This window comes from Pelophylax lessonae (assembly GCF_965119305.1).
Source record: "Pelophylax lessonae genome assembly, chromosome: 3".
Classification (NCBI taxonomy): Eukaryota; Metazoa; Chordata; class Amphibia; order Anura; family Ranidae; genus Pelophylax; species Pelophylax lessonae.
Window position 1 is genome coordinate 575174335 of NC_138770.1, and position 23407 is coordinate 575197741.

At 48.7% G+C, this 23407-nt stretch overlaps 1 protein-coding gene across 1 annotated transcript in view; it reads right to left on the reverse strand.

Annotated features, from left to right (window-relative positions):
- Positions 1–23407, reverse strand: part of USP34 (ubiquitin specific peptidase 34) — a 600284-nt gene that overhangs the window by 450517 nt on the left and 126360 nt on the right. The window contains exons 9-13 of the mRNA XM_082250967.1: positions 22296–22377; positions 22115–22207; positions 10183–10308; positions 8206–8335; positions 7961–8091 (exon numbers count right to left, since the gene is read on the reverse strand). Coding sequence (XP_082107093.1) covers positions 7961–8091; positions 8206–8335; positions 10183–10308; positions 22115–22207; positions 22296–22377 — 562 coding nt within the window. The remainder of the gene's footprint in view (positions 1–7960; positions 8092–8205; positions 8336–10182; positions 10309–22114; positions 22208–22295; positions 22378–23407) is intronic.

The window sequence follows — 23407 nt, forward strand, 5'->3', positions numbered from 1 at the left end:
GACTGTGCTAAAACAGGAGACATTTCAGAGTGTGGCCTTAGGTGGCTCTGGGGACCCCACAAGGATAGGATAGGAGTTCTAACAGGGAAAACCCCTGCACATTACCAAGAACGGCTTTTAGGAACCCTTAGAAAACAGAGGCATTTCAAATAACACATACACACACTATATTGTTAAAAGTATTGTAATGCTTGCTTTTACAGGTGCATGAACTTTAATGGCATCCCAGTCTTAGTCCATAGGGCTCAATATTGAGTTGTCCCCCTTTGCAGATATATAACAGGTTAAACTATTCTGTGAAGAATAGCCAAAAGGTTTAGGAGTGTGTCTATGGGAATGTTTGACCATTCTTCCAGAAGCGCGTTTATGAGGTCAGGCACTAATATTGGACGAGAAGACCTGGCTCGCAGTCTCCATTCTAAAGTATCCCAAAGGTGTTCTATCAGGTTGCGGTCAGGACTCTGTGCAGCCTAGTCAAGTTCCTCCACCCCCAAACTCGCTAAGCCATTTCTTTAGGGACCTTGCTTTCTGCCGGCTATTTCCCGAGCTACCAGGACACTTCTTTTGCCCCCTTGGCGATTGACAGACCACGGCCCTGGCATTGTCCGACTTAATTCGTACTGGAAACCCCTGAAGATGAATGGTTACAATGATGCAGACAGTCTGACAACTCGGAAGTTCCAGTACATTAATCAGCAGTATGGACTCTTCCAGAGTCCAGACCCCCCCAGAGTACAATCTGTGCCAAGAATGCCGCCCCACCCGGACAGGCTGACATCCGTGGTGATAACCGTCCAGTGCAGGGGGGAGGAAAGGATTTTCCCTGTCAAAAGTGCCAGAGAACGAAGCCACCCCTAAAGACCATGGATTCTTGTCCCATTTCACCAGAATATCTTTTTCCAGAGATCTCGTCTGGAACTGTGCAAACAGAACCACCTCGAAGGTAGACACCATCAGGCCCAGCACCCACATGCAAGCCTGGGGGGATGACCGTCTGCTGGACAACAGAAGCTGAATTGCCTCCTGCAATGTCTAGAAAGTTTGCAGAAGAAGAAACACTTGGCTGAGGCTCCAGAGTCAGACCCAGATAGTCCAATTTTGTGGACGGAACCAGAGCAGACTTCTGAAGGTTCAGAATCCAACCGAACTCCCTAAGAGTTCACAGAGTAATCTCTAAGTTGTCTGTCAGAGCAGTTAGAGGCTCCGCTCATAGAAGATGATCGTCCAGGTACCCCAGTACCGCGTTCCCCCGCTAACGCAACAATGCTAGCACCGGGGCCAACACTTTTTTGAAGACCCGAGGAGCGGAGGCGAGACCAAAGGGTAACGCCACAAACTGATTGTGCTCCTCGACCACGGCAAAGTGGAGGAAGCGCTGGTGACGGGCACATACTGGAATGTGAAGGTAGGCGTCCTTGAGGTCGATAGAAGCAAGACCGTCCCTGATGTAGGGACGCCACTACCGTGCGAATGGACTCCATTCAGAACGTCTGTATCCATGCAAAGCAGTTTAGTGTCTTGAGGTCCAGAATTGGACGTACCTTGCCTTCCTTCCTGGGAACTGTAAAGAGGTTTAAGTAAAACCCCTGAAAATGTTCCCAAGTCAGAACCGGAACAATCACCCCTCGAAGGAACAAGTCTTGCACTGTCCCAAAGAGACCCCGTACGCAATCTGGGGACGAGTGCAGGTTGGAAGGGAAGAACCTTTCCCGGAGGATAAGACTGAAATTCGATCTTGTAGTTATACTGAATGACTTGTGGACCCACTTGTCCTGTACCAGGTTGGTACACGAATCCGGAAAACAGCGAAGACGTCCGGCCCACGCCAGATACGGGTGAGGGTGCCCCTTCCTGCAGAGAAAGCCTTGTCCGCAGATCTGGAAGTGCCCGCTCCTGGCTTGCCAGACCAGGTCCTCTTGGAACCTCTGGTGGGGGCCCTTAAGTGCTTTTATCTCTTGCCTTAAGACCCTGGGGGACGAAAAGGCCTCTTATGAGCCGAGAAGAATGGTCCACGTCTACGACGGGGCTCCTTGCCCTCGGACCAGCATTTCCTCCAGATAATACGCCAAAGGACCACTGCTGATACAGACAGCCTAAAATCAAAGGAGCCACATCCAAAGAGGCATCACAGATAAACTGTAGCCCCTGCACCAACTAATCCGCCAGCTCCGCAAAGGCAAGGGAACCTGTTTTCCCTCCAGGTCCTGGCGTAAAAGTTTGGCTCACTCGGTCAGAATTTGAGACACCAGGGTAATAGTAAATACTGGCCTAAGTGCCGAACCAACCACAGTGAACATATGGCGGGCTAGAGCCTCCGCCCTCCCATCAGCTGGGTCTTTAAAAGCCGGGGACTCCTTAACCGAAATTAAGGTAGCTGTCTTTAACCTGGAAACCGGCAAGTCCACTACAGGTGGGATCGTCTACTTTTTAAAACAGGGAATCCTCACAAGGATACCGCATAGCAAAAGGCTTCGGGACCAAGCGGAAAAGGGGGAACATCCTCACCGCTTTGGAGGGCCTGTGGGTGCTAAAAGTGACCGGCGCCTCCGATGCAGCATCAGCCGCCTCCTCCATCTTTAACCACTTCAATACAGGGCACTTTCACCCCTTCCTGCCCAGGCCAATTTTAAGCTTTTAGCGCTGTTGCATTTTGAATGACAATTGCACGGTCATGCAACACTGTACCTAAAACAAATTTATGTAATTTTGTCCCCACAAATAGAGCTTTCTCTTATGGTGGTTTTTGATCATCGCAAGGATTTTTTCTTTTTTGCTACACAAATAAAAAAATGTTTGAAAAAAAAAAAAAATTTTTTTGTTTAGGTTATAAAATTTTCTAAATAGATACGTTTTTTTCCTGCACTGATAGGCACTGATGAGGCCGCACTGACAGGTACTGATAAGGAGGCACTGATGATGGGGCACTAATATGCAGCACTGATGGGCACTGATAGGCGGCACTGATGGGTGGCAATGATGGGCACTGGTGAGCGGCACTGATAGATGGCAATGATGGGCAGCACTCATGAGGAGGGCACTGAAAGGGTCCCTGAGCCGATTGGCATCTCTGGTGGCTCTAGTGGCATCCCCCAAGGGTCTGCACTGGTAATCAATGCTCTTATTATCAGCACAGGCCCCTCCCCTGTCAGGAGAGCCGCCGATCGACTCTCCTCTACTCGTGCCAGTCAGGCACGAACTGAGGAAAAACCGATCAACGGCACTTCCAATTTACTATGTGACCAGCAGTGATTGGACACAGCTGGTAACATGGTAAAGAGCCTACATCATCAGGCTCTTTACCGGGAACGGAGATGCGGTGAGTCAGTGACACATCGCTCCACGGATCGCCGTTCTGCGCGCCTGGTCTATCCTGCTGGACGTCATGACGGCCAGTCAGGATAAAGCAGCATCTTTCTGGCCGTCATTTTGCAATATGGCTGGCGGGAAGTGGTTAAAGTTTCACACACTGACACAATCAGTGCATGCATCAGCGCCTTTTTAATGCGCGCTAGAGGAGCAGAGGAATCATCCTCACTATTTGAGCACTCGGGGTGCGTGGACGCAGACCCAGTAGGGTCACTAGCGTCTGCGGCGGCTGAAATAGATTCAGGATCTGATGAGACTGAGCTTAGTATATAGCGCCCCCTGCCTCATCAACCGGATAACAACCAGGGGAGGGCCGCCGACTGCGATCCCGCAAAAAAAAAAAAAAAACACAAGGGACGTCGCCCTCCGAGCCCCTCCCTAGATGCCTGCATAATAGGAAATAGCCCCCTTAAAAAGGGGGCCACCCGCTGTGCGGCGGACGGGCAGGCAGGGTACCCTAATGGTTCTACAGCGCTATAAAAGGGCATGTGTCCTACACAATAATGGTGCCATGGCTGCCATCAAAAAATAAACCGCTTTCACAGCGCCACCCCTTCCAAGGGAGGCGCCAAGCTTGCCGCATAGGCTAGTAGGCCGCAACCTAAATTTCTGTGGAGGCCCAGCCGCAAGTGCACAGATTCCAGCCAGGCAGATGCCCAAAAGAAAGAGCAAGGGCTGCAGCCAACCTCACTGGGGCCGCCCCCCAAGTGAGGCGCCCAAATAAGGCCGCATGGCCTAGTAGGTCGCAAGCAGTGGTCGACATTTTTGACAGCCAGCCGCTTGGGTACGAGCCCCAGCAAAGTCCACCGCCCGGGGGCAGTGGAGGGGAGGGCAGATGCGGAGGCCCCACACAGCTCACAACCAGTAAGCCACAAAGCCATGGCCTAAATCTAATTCATCCGCTCACCCAGCCCAACAACTGTAGCAGGGAGCCCAGAAGACATCCGCGCCCTAGCCACCAACCCCGGAAGACCCACAGTGACCCCCGAAATTTTAGAGAGGCTGGGGGGGGGGTGAGGAGGGGAACCCGAGGGTCTTACCGTACTAGGTAGGGGCCCCCATGTCAACCCCAAAACTTTCAGGGGAAGAGGGGAAACGGCATTACCTTACCATACCAGGAACAGGGTGGGCATCGCTCCTGACAGACCACCACTACATCGGAATGGGGGAGGCTGTTGGCCAGGAGGAACACTGCGACTTGGGCGGAGGCCAGGTTGTATGCGCCTCGCGAGACGTTTAACTCGCAGGCCAGCCCCTGTCCAGTGGGGCTATGTCGCGGCCGACCTAGCGCGGACCTGAGGCCTGCAGGCGATCGCTCACTGGCCAGACTGGATGGACCCTCTGGATCTAGATTATCCAGTTGGTCGTTCAGTCCGGCAGTTGATTGTAAATTCTCAAAGGAACAAAATAACAAAGATAGGAAAAAGTTAAATTTAAAACCCAATGGTCAAGAAGATAAGAAGCTGTGTCTATCAATGAACGAAAGAGAAATAGGAATTTTGTCCTCACTATAAAATATCTTTCTTGGAGCACATTGAGGGATGCAGGAAGTCTCACTTTTGGGTTACACTGCCTGGACATGACAAACAAAAGAAAAAATACTTAGTACCAAAACCATGAACAAACAGAGAGGTGGGACTGGTGGACCCTCAATGGACTCTATGTCTAAAATCAGAGGTTCAAGAAACTTTTATATAGCCAGTATCGTATTCTTGATGAGGAAAAGAGAAAAAGGATCAGCGGGAGAGAGAGAAAACGAGTCTAAATGCCCGTACACACGTGCAGATTGTCGGCCGAAAATATTTTCGGCTTGTTAGTATGATGCTTCCGACAGCCGACAGCGCACTTTCGGCCGAACAGAATCTGTCGTGCAAGCATTAAAATTTTTGTATGCCGACACCAGAACGGCCGATTGTTCGCCAGTCAGTACAGATCTCGGCCGACAGACAGCAGATTTGCAAGACTGGGCATGCTCAGAAAAGAAAAAACACAGGGAAAGTTAACCATCACATGACATCACTTCTGCAGTCGGCTGTTGTTGGCGGACAAAATTCGTGTGCAGTCTTTTGCACTTTTCAGGGGACACAACAGCCCGGGGACAAAAGACGGCCGATCGTTCGGCCGACGATCGGTACGTGTGTACGGGGCTTTACAATTTAAACTGTGGTCAAACAAAGAGAAGAAGCACCTCCCAGAAAGCTGGGTTCGAACAGAGGGCCTTGGTCACAAAGGTCATAGACCTCAACTCACTGAGTCCTATTGCAGGGCCGAAAATAAATAGGGTTCCCTATATGGAAAGTCTAAGGTCAGCCACGCAGCAACGCGCCTCGCAAAGGCGATGACAATCAAAAAAGAACGCAGGTTGAATTAGAGTAGAAAGTAAAAAATAACTCTGATGTGCTGCCACTAATTAACTTTAGATTTGAAGACTCAAAAATGTAAGAGAAATCATAAATAAGTGACAAGCTGCTGCAAACACCGGTATTTGTGTTCCCACATATAAATCACAATGTTCTGTAACAAAAATAGTGATGAGCTGTCAACAGAAGTAAACAATTTGTGTATAATAAGCAATAAGTCCAAATAATAATAGAATATAACATACAATCACAAGTGCTACAAAAATAATCAAAGAGCCCCAACAATAGTATAAAGTTGCCAGTGGATCCCTTCTCCACTTCTCTGCTGCTGCCACCCCCACATAGATTGCTCTCTCACCTTAGGAAATGGACCTATACATAATATACAGGTCATAACTCGTTTGTTAGAATAAATGAGGTTTCCTCCACCTCTCCTCAGTACACCAGGATACTGTATGCTGTGCCACTGGTCTCTTTAAATAAAAGGGTCCAATACTCAAAATAAAAAAAAATAAAAATAAAAAAAAAATCGCTCCAACTGGATTTTTGTCTTACCATAAAATCCTTTTCTCTGAGGTTCACTGGCAGACACAGCTCCATGTCATCTAGACCATAGGGCTTTATGCTGCTCTTTCTAGGAGTAGGACTAGGCGGAAACCTTTTGGTTATGCCTCAAAGGCAGTCCCAGAGGGTATACCATCACTTCCTGCTATAGGACTTCAGTTTGTAACAAGCCGTGTCAGAAGAACACATAACTCAACCCAACACATCGGCAGGTGCTGTGTCCGTCAGTGAACCTCAGAGAAAAATATTTCACAGTAAAAGCAAAAAGCCCTGACTCACCACCCTAGAGCTGGGGAGCGCCAAACAGCCTGCCACACTGCAATGGAAGAGGAAGCGCCGACATTGACACTAGAGGCCCCCGCAGCACATCACCGGACTCAGACTACAGGAAAATGGCTGCCGTTCTCTATGGGGAAACCCGAAACATGGCTGCTGAAGTCGGGAATGCAGAGACCATGAAAAAATAGCGGCGCCATGAGTCCGTTCCCTTCCGTCCCCCCCCCCCAACCTACCCCTCCCCCCCGGCAGCACCCAGCTACGAGCATCCCCTAAAAGGGGAGGCCGACAGCAGCACCCACCCACCACTCGACAAGCCCCCCTACCCAATGCACCCATGCCCCCTTTCCAAGGGGCCCACAACCACTCCAGCCCAATGGTCTAGGAGACATGGAGCTGTGTCCGTCAGTGAAGGAAAGAGAAATATTTTTTAAAGGATAAAAGTAGTTCATAAAAACCGCTCTAACATTAAGTAACAAGTCTTGTAGCATGTTACAACACACTCAGTAGTGCAAACAGTGCTACTTCTGGTCCCAGACCAGAAATTACATTACCCGGCTTCCATCCTACATGTTGTGTCACTGTCCCACGTGACATCTTATTCCTCCTTTCTTCCTACCCATGAGGAAGTCATGTGGGAGAGCGTTGCAACTTTTTGTTGGAACTTTTTGATATTTTGGTGGCAATTATGAATGTATATGTTCTAGAAAGAGTCAACACTAGCTTTGCCTTATTTGGACTTATTGCTTATTATACAAAGTTTACTTACATGGCAGCAGTGAAGCACAATTTACGTTGTATAACATTGTGAATTAGAATAGAATCTCCTCCAGAGAGCCAAAAACGGTTCCTTAAAACGCTTAAGGAACGAAAGTTTCAATCTCACAGAGTCACACGGGACAAACTGGGCAAGGTACAGACAGCTCTGCAATTAAAGGAAAAATTGAAAAAAAAAAAAGCAGAGCTGAAGGAAATAAATCCATCCACCTAGAAAAAGAAGGCATGTTGTTAGCAGGAGGGATTATCCTGGACTGGCCTACCTTTGCATGCCAGTGTCCAATTCTCCTGTAGGCAGCAGTATACCCTGAAAGTCAAAGACTTACTTATTTGACCCAAAGTCAAGGCAGCCTAGATCACCACGTTTGTGAAGTCTACAGAGTATTATTTTCAACCAGACAGAACTAGTTTGATAAACCGATAAAGTAGCAGAGACGCACATTCACTATATGCATCACTACTAAGCAGAATTGCTCAGCTAGCATATGTAGTGTTTAAATGTGACTGACCCTATGTGCAAATATAATGGTGAAATGGAAACTTGTCGAAATATATATGAAAGCATCCATGCAAATGAAAATAAAAGCTAGTGAAATAATTATCAAATGATCTAGTACCTCTGTATCCGAAAGTCGCTGTTGTACATGCTTAGATCTGTTTAGAATTTGTTCATCCATTTCTATGTCACTTCCGCCACTGTGGTGAGTGTCACTGTTGTCGCTGCTCTGAGGGCTAGCTGCTGGTGAACCTAAAAACATATTTACCAAGGTTCATTTAATTTTTATTTGTAGAGATCTGAACTTCATAGCTTATATCAGAATGTTACTCACAAAAGAAATTGTGGCATATTGTATGGACTCACCTTTCTTGTTGCCCATTGGTAGATTGGTATTCAGTAATGAAGCAAAGGAGCTCTGTTTAGAAAGCTGGGCCTTAGCTGCTAGTGCATTGTTCCACAGGGCTTTAATCAACATTGAAGCCAAATACAAGGTCTATAAAAAGAAACAACTTCCTTTTAGCAGAATACAAGCTTATGATCAAAAGACACTTAAAGGAGTTGTAAAGTCAGAAGGTTTTTTATCTTAATGAGTTTTTTGGCATTTTAAAATGCAGTTGGAGCAGCACATAACAAAACAAAAAGATATGCAGTGCAAAAAATTATTGCAACAGGTCCCAGCCAGTTCCACTTTATACTCCAGCCTTGAATTACAAAAGGCTGTGGGTCCAATACTTTCCACAGAAAGATCGCAAGCAACAGCAAGGATCAACTTTCAGAGCACATAGCAGTGGTACAGAGGAGAACCGAGAGAGTTTGAACCATGGTCTAGAAAATACTGCCTGAAATTGGGGTAAACCAAGCAGGACAAGGTAAAATTCTGAACAGAAGCTAAAATTGATATAATAAAGCAGAGGGGCTGCTCACTTAGCAAAGTGAATAATCACTTTGAAAACTTTATCATAAATAGGGTAAACTTTCGTTAATGTTGAATACCCAGTCATATACTAGAAAATAAAAATGTGTTGATTGAAACACAGCTTCATCTTGTTTAGTAAGTTCAGTGAAAATTCACTTCCCGTCTCTAAACAAAAACTAAAAAAGCTGCAAAAAGTACAAAGTCACAACATCAGGGGTTCCACCCATCCCCTAGTTGATCCAAATAAAAAAACAAAAAACAGTTACAGATATACCTTAAAAGTTCACGCCACCTAAATAGAGTAAATAGAATATTATACATATTTTCTCCATATATTAGTTCCAGTACTAAATGGGTTTTAAAATCTCTTTAGACAATACATTGTTTTCTGAGAATACTGGTCATTCGTTGAGGATAAGCGAATGCTTGTCACATTTGTCCAATTTTCTTTAAAATAAACCCCAAACGTTTATTTTTAAATTTAAAAAAACAAACAAGTTTAAAAGCGAATAAGATTAAGCCCCCTTTCACACTAAGGCGACCTGTGAGGCGACCTGGTTGCCTCACAGGTCGCCGTAGGTCGCCTTCCATAGGGAAGCTGCGGACCCGTTCTAATAGGAGCGACACAAGTCGCTCCGACTTAGAAAAAAGGTCCGGAGCTTCTTTGGGGCGACCGCCATAGACTTTAATGTTATGAAGTCCGTGGCGGCCGCTCCGAGGTCGCGGCGCGCTGCTCGCACCGCGATCTCGGAGGTCGCCCCTGGAAGTAGCGTCGCGATAGTGTGAATGGGGGCTAAGACTCCGTTCACACTGGGGCGACCTGTCAGGTGACCTGGTCGCCTGACAGGTCGCCGTAGGTCGCCTGCCATAGAGTAGCTGTGGACCCGTTCTAATAGGAGCGACACAAGTCGCTCCGACTTAGAAAAAGGGTCTGGAGCTTCTTTGGGGCGACATGGAGCGACCTGCATTGACTTCAATGATATGAAGTCCGTGCCGGCCGCTCCGAGGTCGCGGTGCGAGCTGCGCACCGCGACCTGTGAGGTCGCCCCGGCAAGTAGCGTCGCCCCAGTGTGAACGGGGTCAAAAGCTAAGAAGATTTAAAAATGAATAACGGAAATGAAACCAAAAATACCCATTTCAGTGGAACTTGCACTGTAAAAAATAAAACTGACCCATAACCATAACTGGTCTCCTATAAAAACATGTAGGGAAGCTTTTTCCAAGATTGCTGAACTCCTATACCCCTTAGTAACTCCATCACAACGCATTTCACCAGAAATGCCCAATTTCACTACAACTGCCCAACTGAATCAGCAATTACAAGTGTCATAGGATGTAAAAGAAACATGTTTTGGAGGAGTTGCCCTCCAAGGTCATAAGCTAGGACTGTTTTGGAATAAAACCCATTTTACATCTCCACTTACCTGTTCTGTATGTGCACTGGGATGTAGGCCTGATACTAAATTCAGTAGATGTCTCAGAGGCACAGGATCCAAGTTTTTAATCAGTGAGGGAAACAGATCATGGATATAGCGACTACAATGTTTTAACTGTAATACAGAAAACTAAAGTTTCAGCATTTTAAGACAGGCAGGTGATAGAATAATCAAAATATTTATAGCATCAAATACATGCACATCTTTTATTATTTTGAAAAATAAACCTATGGGTCCTTTCACACGAGCGATCCGATCAGATCCGCCTGTCAGTTTTTTAGGCGGATCTGATCGGATCCCCCATGCATCCCTATTGGTCAGCGGATGTCAGCGGAGACATGTCTGCTGACATGCGCTGCCATCCGCATCCGATCCTGTCCGTGAAATTCAGACAGATGGAAACCCTATTTTCCATCCATCCAGGGGATCGGATGTCAGCGGACAGGCGGTCCCTTCTCATCCGATTCCCCCATAGAGATGCATGGGGCTCTGACATCTCTCTCTCCGTGCACAGAGCGGAGAGGGAGAGGTCACCTTCCTGCTCAGCGGGGATCTGTGTTTACGATCCCCTGCTGAGCAGCACGGATCCGCCTACGGAGGCGGACCGTGTGAAAGAGCCCTTACTGTGAAGTAACTTTTAAAGTCCATTGATGGATACAGGCATGTAGTAATTCTTGGACAGGTGGGTTATTACTGCTGCCTACAGGTTTGGACAGTGGCAAACAAAAAACATTAGGCCAACCCCTGTATAACCCCACCTCCAACAGTCATGACTCCATTTTGTGAGCAAGCAGTCTACAAGGTCCAAAAATACAGGGTACGTGACCTGTGTCGCCCAATAGACTTTGCGAAGATTATTTTATGGCAAGTACAAAAAGTTGCCTTTCCGGTAAATTTCAGTACGGTATAGGACAGCATAGATATTCATAGACCCTGGGTTATAGGCCACTATTTTCAATTGCTTGGACACTGGCAACAGCTTTACTGGAAAGATACTGCAGAGTTTAAGACTACATAGATAAAAATTAGCTAAAAAAAATATATAACGGAATTTTTGTAAAATCTTACCGTAAAATTCCTTTCTCCGAGTCCTCCAACAGTCGCCGCCACTTCATAATCTTCACTAATGGGGTATTTGACCTTTTCTCCGCGGGAGTAGCTAGGCAACAAGATTTGTTAATATCAAAGCTTTTAGCATATCACACCCCTAGGGGGTGGTCCCCTCAGTCAATACCTCCCTGCTTCCTGCATTCTCAACTCAGTTTCAGTAACATAGCAGTAAAGTACATAAACAAACCCCAAAAGAGGGGCGGGGGCGGCGACTGTCGGAGGACTCAGAGAAAGGAATTTTACGGTAAGATTTTACAAAAATTCCGTTTTCTCTTGCGTCCTCCGACAGTCGCCGCCACTTCATAATCTTCACTAATGGGGACGTCCCAGAGCAGTGTAGACATGAGGGGTGGGAAAAACGCAGCCGCACCTAAAGCAACGCAGTACCCACATCAGAAAAAAGAACCTTACCAAAGTAAGAGAACCAACTGGGCAACAGGAAAAACGTGCTCAACAGGAGCAACAACCCAGGAAGAACAAGTAACCTAGGGGTAAAAACACCCCAACAGCCAAGGACCCAAACAAGGAACCCTAAGGCACTGCCGCACTAAGAACTTTATTGCAAAAGGAAGCATCTGCCGATGCCTGAACATCCACCTTGTAAAATGTGGAGAAGGTGTGAACGGACGACCAAATCGCCGCTTAACACACCTGGGCCACAGAAGCCTGATGACGATAGGCCCAAGACGTACTCAGAGACCTGGTAGAGTGCGCCTTCACAGGGAAAGGAGGAACCTTCCCCTTCAAAGCATAGGCTTGCACAATGGTCTGTCTGATCCATTTGGCGATGGTCGCAGCCGACGCCGCCATGCCCTTCTGAGGTCCCTCTGGAAGGACAAATAGAGAATCCGACTTGCGAAAGGATTCCGTCGACGACAGGTAAACTCTGATCGCCCGAACCACATCCAAGGAATGCAAAGCCACCTCCTTTGGATGCTTAGGCTTCGCGCAAAGCGAAGGTAAGACAATGTCCTAATTGAGGTGAAATTCCGAGATCCTCTTCGGAAGAAAAGAAGGGTTAGGTCGTAAGACCACCTTATCCAAGTGAATCACCAAGTAGGGAGAGCTGCAGGACAAGGCCGCCAGCTCCGATACCCTGCGAGCCGAAGTGATCGCCACCAAAAAGGAAACCTTCTTGGACAACAGAGACAACGAGATCTCCCTGATCTTCTCAAAGGGAGCATGCTGCAACACGGACAGAACAAGGTTCAAGTCCCATGGAGGTAAAGGGTCCCTCCGAGGAGGGGCCAAGTGTCGCACCCCTTGAACAAAGGTGCTAACCAAAGAATTAGACGCCACAGGGCGTTGAAAGAGAACGGCCAGCGCAGAAAACTGACCCTTAATCGTGGCCAACGCCAAACGCTGGTCCACGCCCGTTTGAAGGAAAGCCAACACACTCGATACCGAGTATGAGCGAGGGGAAAACCCCCTGGACTCACACCAGGCAAAATACGCCTTCCAAGTACGGTAGTAAATCTTCCACGAAGAGGCTTTTCTAGCCTTGATCAAAGTGGGAATGACCTCAGGGGAGAGACCCCTATCCTTCAGGACCTGGCTTTCAACAGCCAGGCCGTTAAAGCCAGCGACTGTAAGGCAGGATGGAATATCGGTCCTTGAGACAGGAGATCTTCTCGAAGAGGCAGACGCCACGGAGTGTCGACCGCCAGATTCACGAGGTCTGCGTACCAAGACCGGCGAGGCCAGTCTGGCGCCACCAGAATCACCGTGTGCGGTTCCGAGGCCAACCTGCGAAGGAGCCTGGACAGCAGCTGAATCGGGGGAAAGGCATACATTAGACGATACTGACGCCAGGGCGCCACTAACGCGTCTGAGGCGTCTGCCCGAGGATCGCGCGTCCTTGCCACGAACCTTTCGCCCTTGTTGTTTAGACGAGACGCGAACAGGTCCACATCTGGGGAACCCCACTTCGCGCACAACATCTGAAAGACATCCGGGTGAAGGGACCATTCTCCCTGGTCCAGGGTCTGGCGGCTCAGATAATCCGCCTGCCAGTTCTCCACCCCCGGAATGTGAACTGCAGATATCGCCGGGACGTGAATCTCGGCCCAAGACAGAATGTCGGTTACTTCCCGAGCCGCTCGGGCACTCCTGGTGCCCCCTTGGTGGTTGATGTAGGCCAACGCTGTGGCATTGTCCGTCTGCACCCGAACCGGACGGCCCTGAAGCCTGTCCGTCCAACGCAGAAGGCAGAGATTTATCGCTCGCAATTCCAGAATGTTGATCGGGAGGGAGGATTCCTCCTCCGACCAAGTTCCCTGGGCGGACAGAACGCCCAGAACACCACCCCAGCCCGACAGGCTGGCATCCGTGGTGATTACCGTCCACGACAAAGGATGAAAGGACTTGCCCCCCGACACCGCCGGGGACTGGAGCCACCATAAAAGACCCCTTCGGGTGAGGCGGCTCAATGAAATCCGCAGATCCAGAGATTGCGGACGCCCGTTCCACTTGGCCAGGATCTCCGCCTGAAGATCCCGCGTGTGAAACTGGGCGAAGGGAATCGCCTCGAAAGCCGAGACCATCAATCCCAGACACCTCATACACATCCGGAGGGACGAGCACAGATTGTCCCTGAGGGACCTGACTTCGTTCTGAAGTGTCCGAAGCTTGTCTTCCGGCAGGAAGACCTTCGCTTGAACGAACTCCTGCAGAGTCTGCATCGTGATGGACAGGTCGTTCACCAGTACCTGGCTGGTCGCAGACCGAATCAAGATATCGTCCAGATACCCCAGGACAGAGATGCCCTGGGCTCTCAAAGCCAGGACCGGCGCAAGCACCTTGGTGAAAGCCCGCGGAGCCGAAGCGAGACCGAAGGGTAACGCCACAAATTGGTAATGATCCTCCACAATGGCGAATCGAAGGTACCTCTGGTGACCCTTGAAAATGGGGGCGTGAAGGTACGCATCCTTCAATTTGATGGAGGCCATGAATTCCCCCGGAACCAGGGCAGCCACCACTGAGCGCAGGGATTCCATGCGGAACTTGCAAACCCGCACAAAGCGGTTCAGAGCTTTTAAGTCCAAAATCGGACGCACCTTGCCCTCCTTTCTGGGCACAGTGAACAGATTGGAATAGAACCCCCGAAATATGTCCCAATGAGGTACCGGAACCACCACTCCCTGGGCCCGCAGGTCCCGCACCGCCAGGTGCAGATCCTGCAAGTGCTCCGGAGACAGCTGAAGATTTGAGAGAAAAAAATCGATCTTGTATCCAAATCGAACGATTTCCTGAACCCACCTGTCCCGAATGCGGGCCAGCCAAGGTTGAAGAAAACCGAGCAAACGTCCCCCCACCCCGGAACCGGGTGAGGGCGCCCCTTCAGGCCGAATTGGCATGGGCAGCGGACCCGGACTGGCCGGACTTCTGCTTACCCGCCCACGGCTTTTTCTGGGAGACTTGGCCCTTGAAGGGCTTGCCCTTATATTGCGACCGAAAGGCACGAAAGGACCCCTGAGAGGGCCTAAACGAGGTATTCTTCTTACCGCGAACAAACTTATTCTTGTGAGTTTGGGGTAAGAGAGTGCTCTTACCCCCGGAAATTCCCTTTATCAGAGTATCCAAAGACTCGCCAAAAAGGCGAGATCCCGCGTAGGGCAAATTAGCTAAAGTCTTGCGAGAGGATTGGTCAACCGACCAACATTTCAGCCATATCAGGCGACGGTTCAATGCCGCCACACTTGAGAGGCGTGCAGCCAAAGGGACTAAATCCAAGTCCGCATCGCACAAATACATGACACCCTGATGAATTTGATCCACCATAGCCAATGTTGTCGGTGGAGCAGAGTCAGCCACCAGGGTGCGCCTGAGCACCTGCGCCCAATCCGCAATAGCCTGGGCTGCCAAAATGGAAGCAAAAATAGGCTTCAGCATAGAACCAGCAACCGTATAAGCATGACGGGCAAGAGACTCCAATCTCCTGTCCGTAGGGTCCCGAAACACCGGGGTATCCTCAGCAGGGATCGCAGTGGATTTATTCAAAGGTGGGAGGAAACTTGCAATCCTGAGAATCCATGCCCCAGCAATAATTGAAAAAGGAGGACTGCCCCTTTAAGACCGCGGCGAGCGTAGCCCACCGCACACTACTGTATGTATCGACCCCAACAGGGATAAGGACACTGAGCAAGGAATTACAGGAAAAAGTAAAAACCTGGAGAGACCACACAGGCTGCTGCCACCGATCGCTGTTCCAGAGCAAAAAGGAAGTGATGCAATGACTGACCGCCCTATAAAGCCTATTCAGGCTACACAAACATGGCCGCTCGGCTGAGGCATTTTAGGCAATGAGAAAATGGCGCCGACATGTGGCTGTATGATCGATCGCCGCACAGCATGTCCAAACCTAGTCTGCCCCATACTCTCTCATAGCAGAGTGGGAGAGCCCGCCCGCCCCTCCCCCGCAGCCCACAGAAAGGCAGCTATTCCACACAGGAATCTGACAGCGAGCTCAGCAGATACACAGACATGCAGGGTCACACAGTCACAGACTGACACCCAAAACAGACAGGTCCCCACATAGAATTGCACTTACCAGTCCGGATGGCGTGGGGAGCCTTCTCCAGCGACCAAACCGCTGCACTGAGGACAGGGAGTGTCGCAGTCAGGGCGCAGTGGAGGTAGCCACCTCACAGACAGCATCCCTGCAGCGAACAGGGATGGGTCTTTCAATATGCCAGGGAAACCTGAGCTGAACGCTCGATGGCAGGCTGGGAAGCCCCTGGGAAGCAGGCTGGGAAGCCCCTGGCCCTGAACCTTGGGATCCAGGGTGGCCAGTCCGAGACCCAGCTCCGCATGATCATCTTCATCCGAAGAAACTAAACTAATGCTGAGAAAAAGAACAGCTAAGTAAAAGAAAGAGAAAAATACTCAAAATAAAATCAAAAAGAGGATAGAAGGCTAAGACTGAAAGCCCCAGCACAGGATCAGCCAGCTACTCCTAAGCTAGGCATTAGAAACTGAGTTGAGAATGCAGGAAGCAGGGAGGTATTGACTGAGGGGACCACCCCCTAGGGGTGTGATATGCTAAAAGCTTTGATATTAACAAATCTTGTTGCCTAGCTACTCCTGCGGAGCAAAAGGTCAAATACCCCATTAGTGAAGATTATGAAGTGGCGGCGACTGTCGGAGGACGTAAGAGAAATATATATTTTCAGGAATAGACAGCATGGAATCACAAAAGACCAAAACTGTCAAACAAATCTGATTGAGTGATCAGCATCACACAGTGTGCTCATTCAGAAAAGGTCCCCGAGATAGCAGATCTTCCCGCAAAGGAAGACGTCATGGAAGATCCACGACCATTTTTTACCAGCTCTGCATACCAAGACCGCCGAGGCCAGTCTGGTGCCACCAGAACGACCGGAATGCCCTCCATCGCCACCCTGCGAAGAAACCTTAGCAGAACTAGAGGAGGGAAGGCATATATCAGGCAAAACTGAGTCCAAGGAGCCACCAGAGCATCTGTGGCGTCGGCCAGAGGATCCCGAGACCTGGCCACAAACCTCTGAACTTTCCTGTTGAGGCACAGGTAATCTGCTTGCCAATTCTCCCCACCCGGGATGTGGACTGCGGAAAGAGCCGGAACATTATGTTCCGCCCATACCAGAATCTCGGCCACCTCTGTGGCCTCCAGGGCACTCCTGGTGCCCCCTTGATGATTGATTTAAGCCACAGCCGTGGCATTGTCCGACTGGACCCGAACCAGGGAGCCATGTAGACAACTCGTCCAGTGGAACAGGCAAAGCTTGATCGCTCTGAGCTCCAGAATATTGATTGGCAAGGAAGACTCTTCCAATGCCCAAGTCCCCTGAGCTTCCACAGCACTCCACACCAGCCTGATAGGCTGGTGTCCGTGGTGACCACAGTCAAAAATACAGGCAGGAAGGACTTGCCATGGCACAGGACAGGTGGCTGGAGCCACCAAGAGAGAGCCGACTTCGTGAGATGGCTCAACCGAATCTTAAGGTCCAAGGACGAGGTTCTCTGTTCCATTATGTCAGAATCTCTTTCTGCAGCCGTCTTGTGTGAGACTGAGCAAACGGGACTGCTTCAAAGGTCGAGACCACCAGACCCAGGGCCCTCAAGCAAGCCCACAAGGAGGACTGATCGGCCTTCATCAGCAATTGGACCGCCCTTTGCAACTTCTGAAGCTTGTCCAAGGGAAGGAAGACCCTCGCCAGAGGAGAGTCGAGGATCAGCCCCAGATAGGTAACCCGCACAGATGGAGTCAGGGCAGATTTGGTGACATTGATCATCCACCCCAAGTCCTGAAGGGTCCGAATTTTGATGGAGATGCTTCATCTGATTCAGATCCGAATGGGAAACTGCTCACAACAGGAGATCATCCACATACCCCACAATGGAGATACCTCGTCGACACAACAAGGCTCGCACAGGGGCTAGGACCTTGGAAAAAAACCCTGGGAGCCGAGGCGAGACCAAAGAATAACACCACAAATTGAAAGTGCTCTTCTGCCACCGCGAAGCGGAGGAATCGCTGATGTCCCTTGAATAAGGGGACGTGGAGATACGCATCTTTGAGATCGATGGAAGCCAGAAAATTCCCCTGATTCAAAGATGCCACCACCGACCGAATGGACTCCATTCAGAATTTCTGCACCCGCACAAAGCGGTTCAGAGCCTTAAGGTCAAGGATTAGACACACCTTGCCCTCCTTTCTGGGCAAGGTGAACAGGTTTGAATAAAAACCTTGAGAGTGTTCCTGTTGGGGAACTGGCACAATCACCACTTGAGCCAGGAGATCTCCCACAGCCTCCCGTAGATCCTTCAAATGCTCCGGGGGCAGGTGAGGATTTGACTGAAAAAAACTGTCTCATGGCCGGGACCAGAATTCGATCTTGTACCCGGAACAAACCAGTTTGCGAACCCATTTGTCCTGAATGAAGGAAGTCCAGGGTTCCTGAAAGAAGCGCAGACGTCCCCCCACCTCTAAGACAGGTGAGGGCGCCCCTTCATGCTGAAGAGGACTTGTCTGCAGCACTGACCGGCCTTGGACTTGTCCCAGGGTTTCTTAGCACTTCCAGAAGTTCTGAATGGCTTACCATTTTCTTGCACCCAGGAGGCACAAAAAAACTGTTTATGAGCAGAAAAGGAGGGAGCCCGCTTAGGACGGGGTGTCTTACCCTTGGAGGATTGAGGAAAAAAAAGAGTACTCTTCCCGCCAGTCAGGCCCTTGATCAACTCATCCAATGAGTCGCCAAACAACCTGTCTTCCAGAAAGGGGAGATCAGCTAAGGCATTTTTATAAGCTTGGTCAGCTGACCAGCTCTTCAACCAGGCTATGCGTCTTAAAACAATGCCCACGGCCGAGACCCTGGCCACCAGGGTAGCCTCATCCATAGACGCATCACACAGGAACAACAGAGCCTGGATTCACCTGGTCCAACAGTTCCAGCTGTTCCGAAGGAACAGTCTCGGGGTCCAAAGACTACCGCAAACCACTAATCCAGTCCGTCACCGTCTGAGAGACTAGCAAAGACACAAAAAACTGTTTCAAAATGGAACCCGCCAGCACGTGAAGATGGCGGGAAAGGATTCTACCCGCCTGTCCACTGAATCCATAAAAACTGGGGAATCCGCCACAGGCACAAGAGTAGATTTGTTTAATCTGGAAACAGGATGGTCCACTTTAGGTGGCACCGTCCATTGGTCGGAAACCTTTTCAGAAAAAGGATACCGGCGTTTAAAGCATTTTGGCACCACTAACACGTGCTTAATGCGCCGCCATTGGTCATTCACAATATTGTGAAAAGTGTTGGGAAACAGGGAAAACCCTGTCAGCTTTTGGAGACTTCTGAGAGCCAAAAGCCACCCACGTCCCTGCCGGGATGGGCTCATAAGCCAATTTTAAAGTATCCCGCAATGAAATCAGGGCTTCCACCAAAGCACTTTCCCGCGCTGCAGCTGAAGACAACATGTCCTCTTCACCATCTGACTGCGTGGAAAGTGACCCCTTTGGAAGGGGAGCATGCAGGAAAACCACATCAGCCTCTGAATCAGAGGACCCCCTCCACAGATGGAGAAGGCAGCAGCCATTTACGGCTATCAACCTTTTTCAAGACTAAATCAACTTTAGTCGCCAGGCTTTCCAGGACAGCTGAAATCGCAGCCAGCAACTGCGCTCCGGACTGTCCGGGAGGCACACAGAGTGGGTCTGAGGGTTATATTCCAGTTTGGGACTCCATAGGGCAAATTGCAAAAACAGAGTACTGTAGCTTTAAGAACGCGGTATCCACCACCGATCACAGCGGTCTGCAGGGAGCCCCTTTAAATCAAACTGATAGCAGAAAGTGCAAGGATATGCCCGCAGGGACCCTCAATACTTTACCTCCTCAAACACACAGCCTCCTGAATCAGGAAGTGACCTCGGCTCAGTAGCAGGAAATTACCACACAGGAAGTGATGTCGTCTGGTAGGGATACACTGCCAAGTATAGCACCAGGGCTACACAAAGATGGATGCCCATACAAAACATAGGAATTTGCAGGGAAAATGGCCGCCCCATACAAGTCTATGGGGAAAAAAAATTCCATAGCCAGCACCTAAGATGGCGGCGCCCAAGGTGCACCATGCAGCTAGGGACCGACACATGAAGGCCTCAGGAATCACAACAGGGACCAGCAAGCACAAGGTACCATGTCACCCCCCCCCCCCCCAGAGCACTCCAGACACACAGCCTCTCGCAGGGACAGGGAGAGGGAAGGACACAGACTGGGTAGGCCGGGGGGGGGGGGATTCTCTTGGGAGGCACAAATCCCATTATCCCCTGGGGAGGGGGATCCCTCCCCCAAGGCCAGCAGGGGCAAGGGGGCACAGTTACTCACCATACCATGGACCAGGTGGGCTCTGCTCCAGGCAGACTGCCTCCCAGCTGAAGTGGGGGTTCTGCCAGCCAAGGGATTTGATGTGACTCAGGGCGTTCTGGGTCGCTGCGTCCCGGCGAGGCATCCGCTCGCAGGCCCTCTGGACAAGGGTGCACCGTCGTGGATAGGCCTAGGTCAGAACCATAACCTGCTCATGCTCGTAGACCAGACTGGGGGGACCATAAGGATCTAGATTATCCAGTACAAAGCCCCAGCCGGCATCATTGCTTGTAGATTCCCAGGAAATTCTTCCCTGAACACTAGCTAGCAAGTGAGTAAAGAGAAATAAAAGAAAATATTCTGAAAAAAATAAAAAAAATGGAGACCGGAGTCCCAGCAGGAAACCTAGGTCTACTCCTTCTCTAGGCAGAAAACAAACTGATGTGCTGGGTTGTGCAGTGGGAATTTATGCCTGGAGGGACAGCCCCCTGGGGCGTGTATTCAAATTTCCCTGCCTAGACTACTCCTGATGGGAGGAGCATAAACCCACTCAGCTCATGAAGATGAGGCTGCGCCTGTCGATGGACAATAGAGAAAGTCGCATTTTAGGTTAGCCTGCAATTTATTAGTGCAGTGGGGTGCTGGTAGGGCTTCTAAAGTTAGACTGAGTAAATACCAAGAGACTTCAACCCGAAGGTCTTACTCACAGTAGGAGTCTTCAGAGACTGGGTAATACCAGAGTCTGAGCCATGGCTCTGGACAGCTCACTAAGTCAAACAATGTGATTTAAGTGTTGATTAAAATTACTGAGGGAAAAAAATAAATAAATAAATTGGTGGTAAAATTTATGTTTTTAATGTGTAAACCTCATGTAGGCAGAAGTATAACCCAGGTGTTCAAGAATTCTGTGCCCCTTAACCACTTTACCCCAATGTACCGGAGTACTACTGCGGCAAAGTGGCTCGTTCCCGTCTGACAACGTAGACCTACGTCGCCAGACTCCTCCCCCTGTAGGCGGCGCGCTCCCGCTGTTTTCATTCACAGCGGGAGTCGGGCCAGGGGAGGAGCGGCGGCGATCGCCGCTGCTCTGCCCTGATCGTCGGGGAATCCAGTTTGGAGATCCGCCCGCCTGTGTAAACAGAGCGGGCGGATCTCCTCAGTGACAGGGAGTGACAGATCGGAGTGTTCAGCATAGCTGGACATCCGATCTGTCCCTGTCTCACACATTCACCCCCCCCCCCCCCCCCACACGTCAGTAAGCACCAGGCATACATTAACCCCTCCCTCTCCAATAAAATTAACCCCTTCCCTGCCAGTGTCATTTTTACAGTAACAGTGCATATTTATAGCACCGATTACTGCAGCAATGTCACTGGTACCCCCAAAAGTGTCAAAAATGTCAGTCAAGGGTCCAATCTGTCCGCCGCAATGTCGCAGTCCCGCAAAAAAAAAAAAAAAAAAAATCGCAGATCGCCGCCATTACTCGTTAAAAAAAAAAAACACCAAAAATGACAGAAATCTTTCCCTTTGTTAGTAAACGCAATAACTTTTGCGCAAACCAATCAAAATACGCTTATTGCGATTTTTTTTACCAAACATGGGTAGCAGAAAACAAACTGGCCAAAAATTTAAAAAAAAATTGTTTTTTACATCTTTTTTGGGGGGAATTTCATATAAAAAAAAGTTAAAAATAGTTATTTTTTCAAAATAAACGCTCTTTTTTTGTTTATAGCGCACAAATTAAAAATCGCACAGGTGATCAAATACCACCAAAAGAAAGCTCTGTTTGTGGGAAAAAAAGGACATAAAATTTCGTTTGGGTACGGCGTCGCATGACCGCGCAATTGTCAGTTAAAGTCACACAGCGCCGAATCGCAAAAAGTGGCCCAGACGTAAGACAGCAAAATGCTCTAGTGGTAAAGTGGTTAAAGGATATAAAAAAAAAAAAAAAAAAAGTAAAAACATCACACCTGTGCAGCTGCCCAAATACAGTCAATGTGTTGCGTGCTCAGCCGGCCTTCTGCAGCCAGAAAGTTTAGGATAACTTGGCACTGTTTGATGATCTGTAAAGAAAAAAAAAAAAGAGGGCTTTTATTTTAAATAATTTAAAGTGTGAAAAGAAATGAATATACAATAAATCAATACACCAACCTCAATGTGTAGATTTGGTCCAAAAATATGTTCCACCACATTATTGCTGATGAGCCAATCTGCAAGCTCCTTTGCGATAGATCTGAAACAAGACAACAGATTATTAATTGTTCCTGGTATTGAACCAGGCAAACAGCAAGGGTCCGATTTAGGACAAATAAAGCAAACGTATAACCTGCAACTGTCAAACAGCCGAATTCCCTTGCTGCATTCAGCTTTTGCTCAGAGTTTCATAAATCAGTCCCAGAGAAATTACTTCACTAAACAGCAATTTTCTAAAAATGATGGATACATTAAGCCTTCAAGGGTCAGGTTTTCGCAGACCAATGTTACAATTTTGGGGATATGCTGTAGGCAAGATTATCTATAGCTTTATGCAAAAAAAAAAAAAAAAATATATATATATATATATATATATATATATATATATACACACACACACACACACACACACACACACACACACACACACACACACACACACACTGGGATAAAAGGATTTTACAGTTAAACCAAAAATACCATTTTCTTTATTGGACATCACAGGAAACCAAGGATCATATCCATAACGAAAGGGATGGTCCAAAGCCTGAATTTGATGGGGTGCAACACTGCAAGAATACAACTGGCACCAAAAAAGTAAGCCAAATTAAGGTAAGCACTTTAGAAACACGCCGACCAATGGTTGCGTCCAAAGCAGCTATACAACTTAATTAAAGTATGAGCAAAAGACCAGGTAGCAGCTTTAAAAATTTGAGCTACCGAAGCCAGATGACAGCACAGGAAGCACCAACACTTGGCAAAATGAGCAGTCATGTATTGATCACACATCACCAAAAATGGTTGTCCTTTAGACTATAATAAGCTGACAAATCCAACATAACATGGTAATTTGGAATATGCGTGGACACATCCTTGGGCCTTCAGGAAGCACAAAAAGGGATTACTAACGAATTGTAGCAGTCAACTTCAGGTAACACATATATAGTTTGAAGAGCCTTGACCATCAACATCTGCAGCTTAGACAGAAAGGGGGCAACAGGATGTCTTGATTGAGATGGAATGAAGAAACCCTCTTAGGCACAAAAGAAAGCCCGGGTAATCAATTCAGA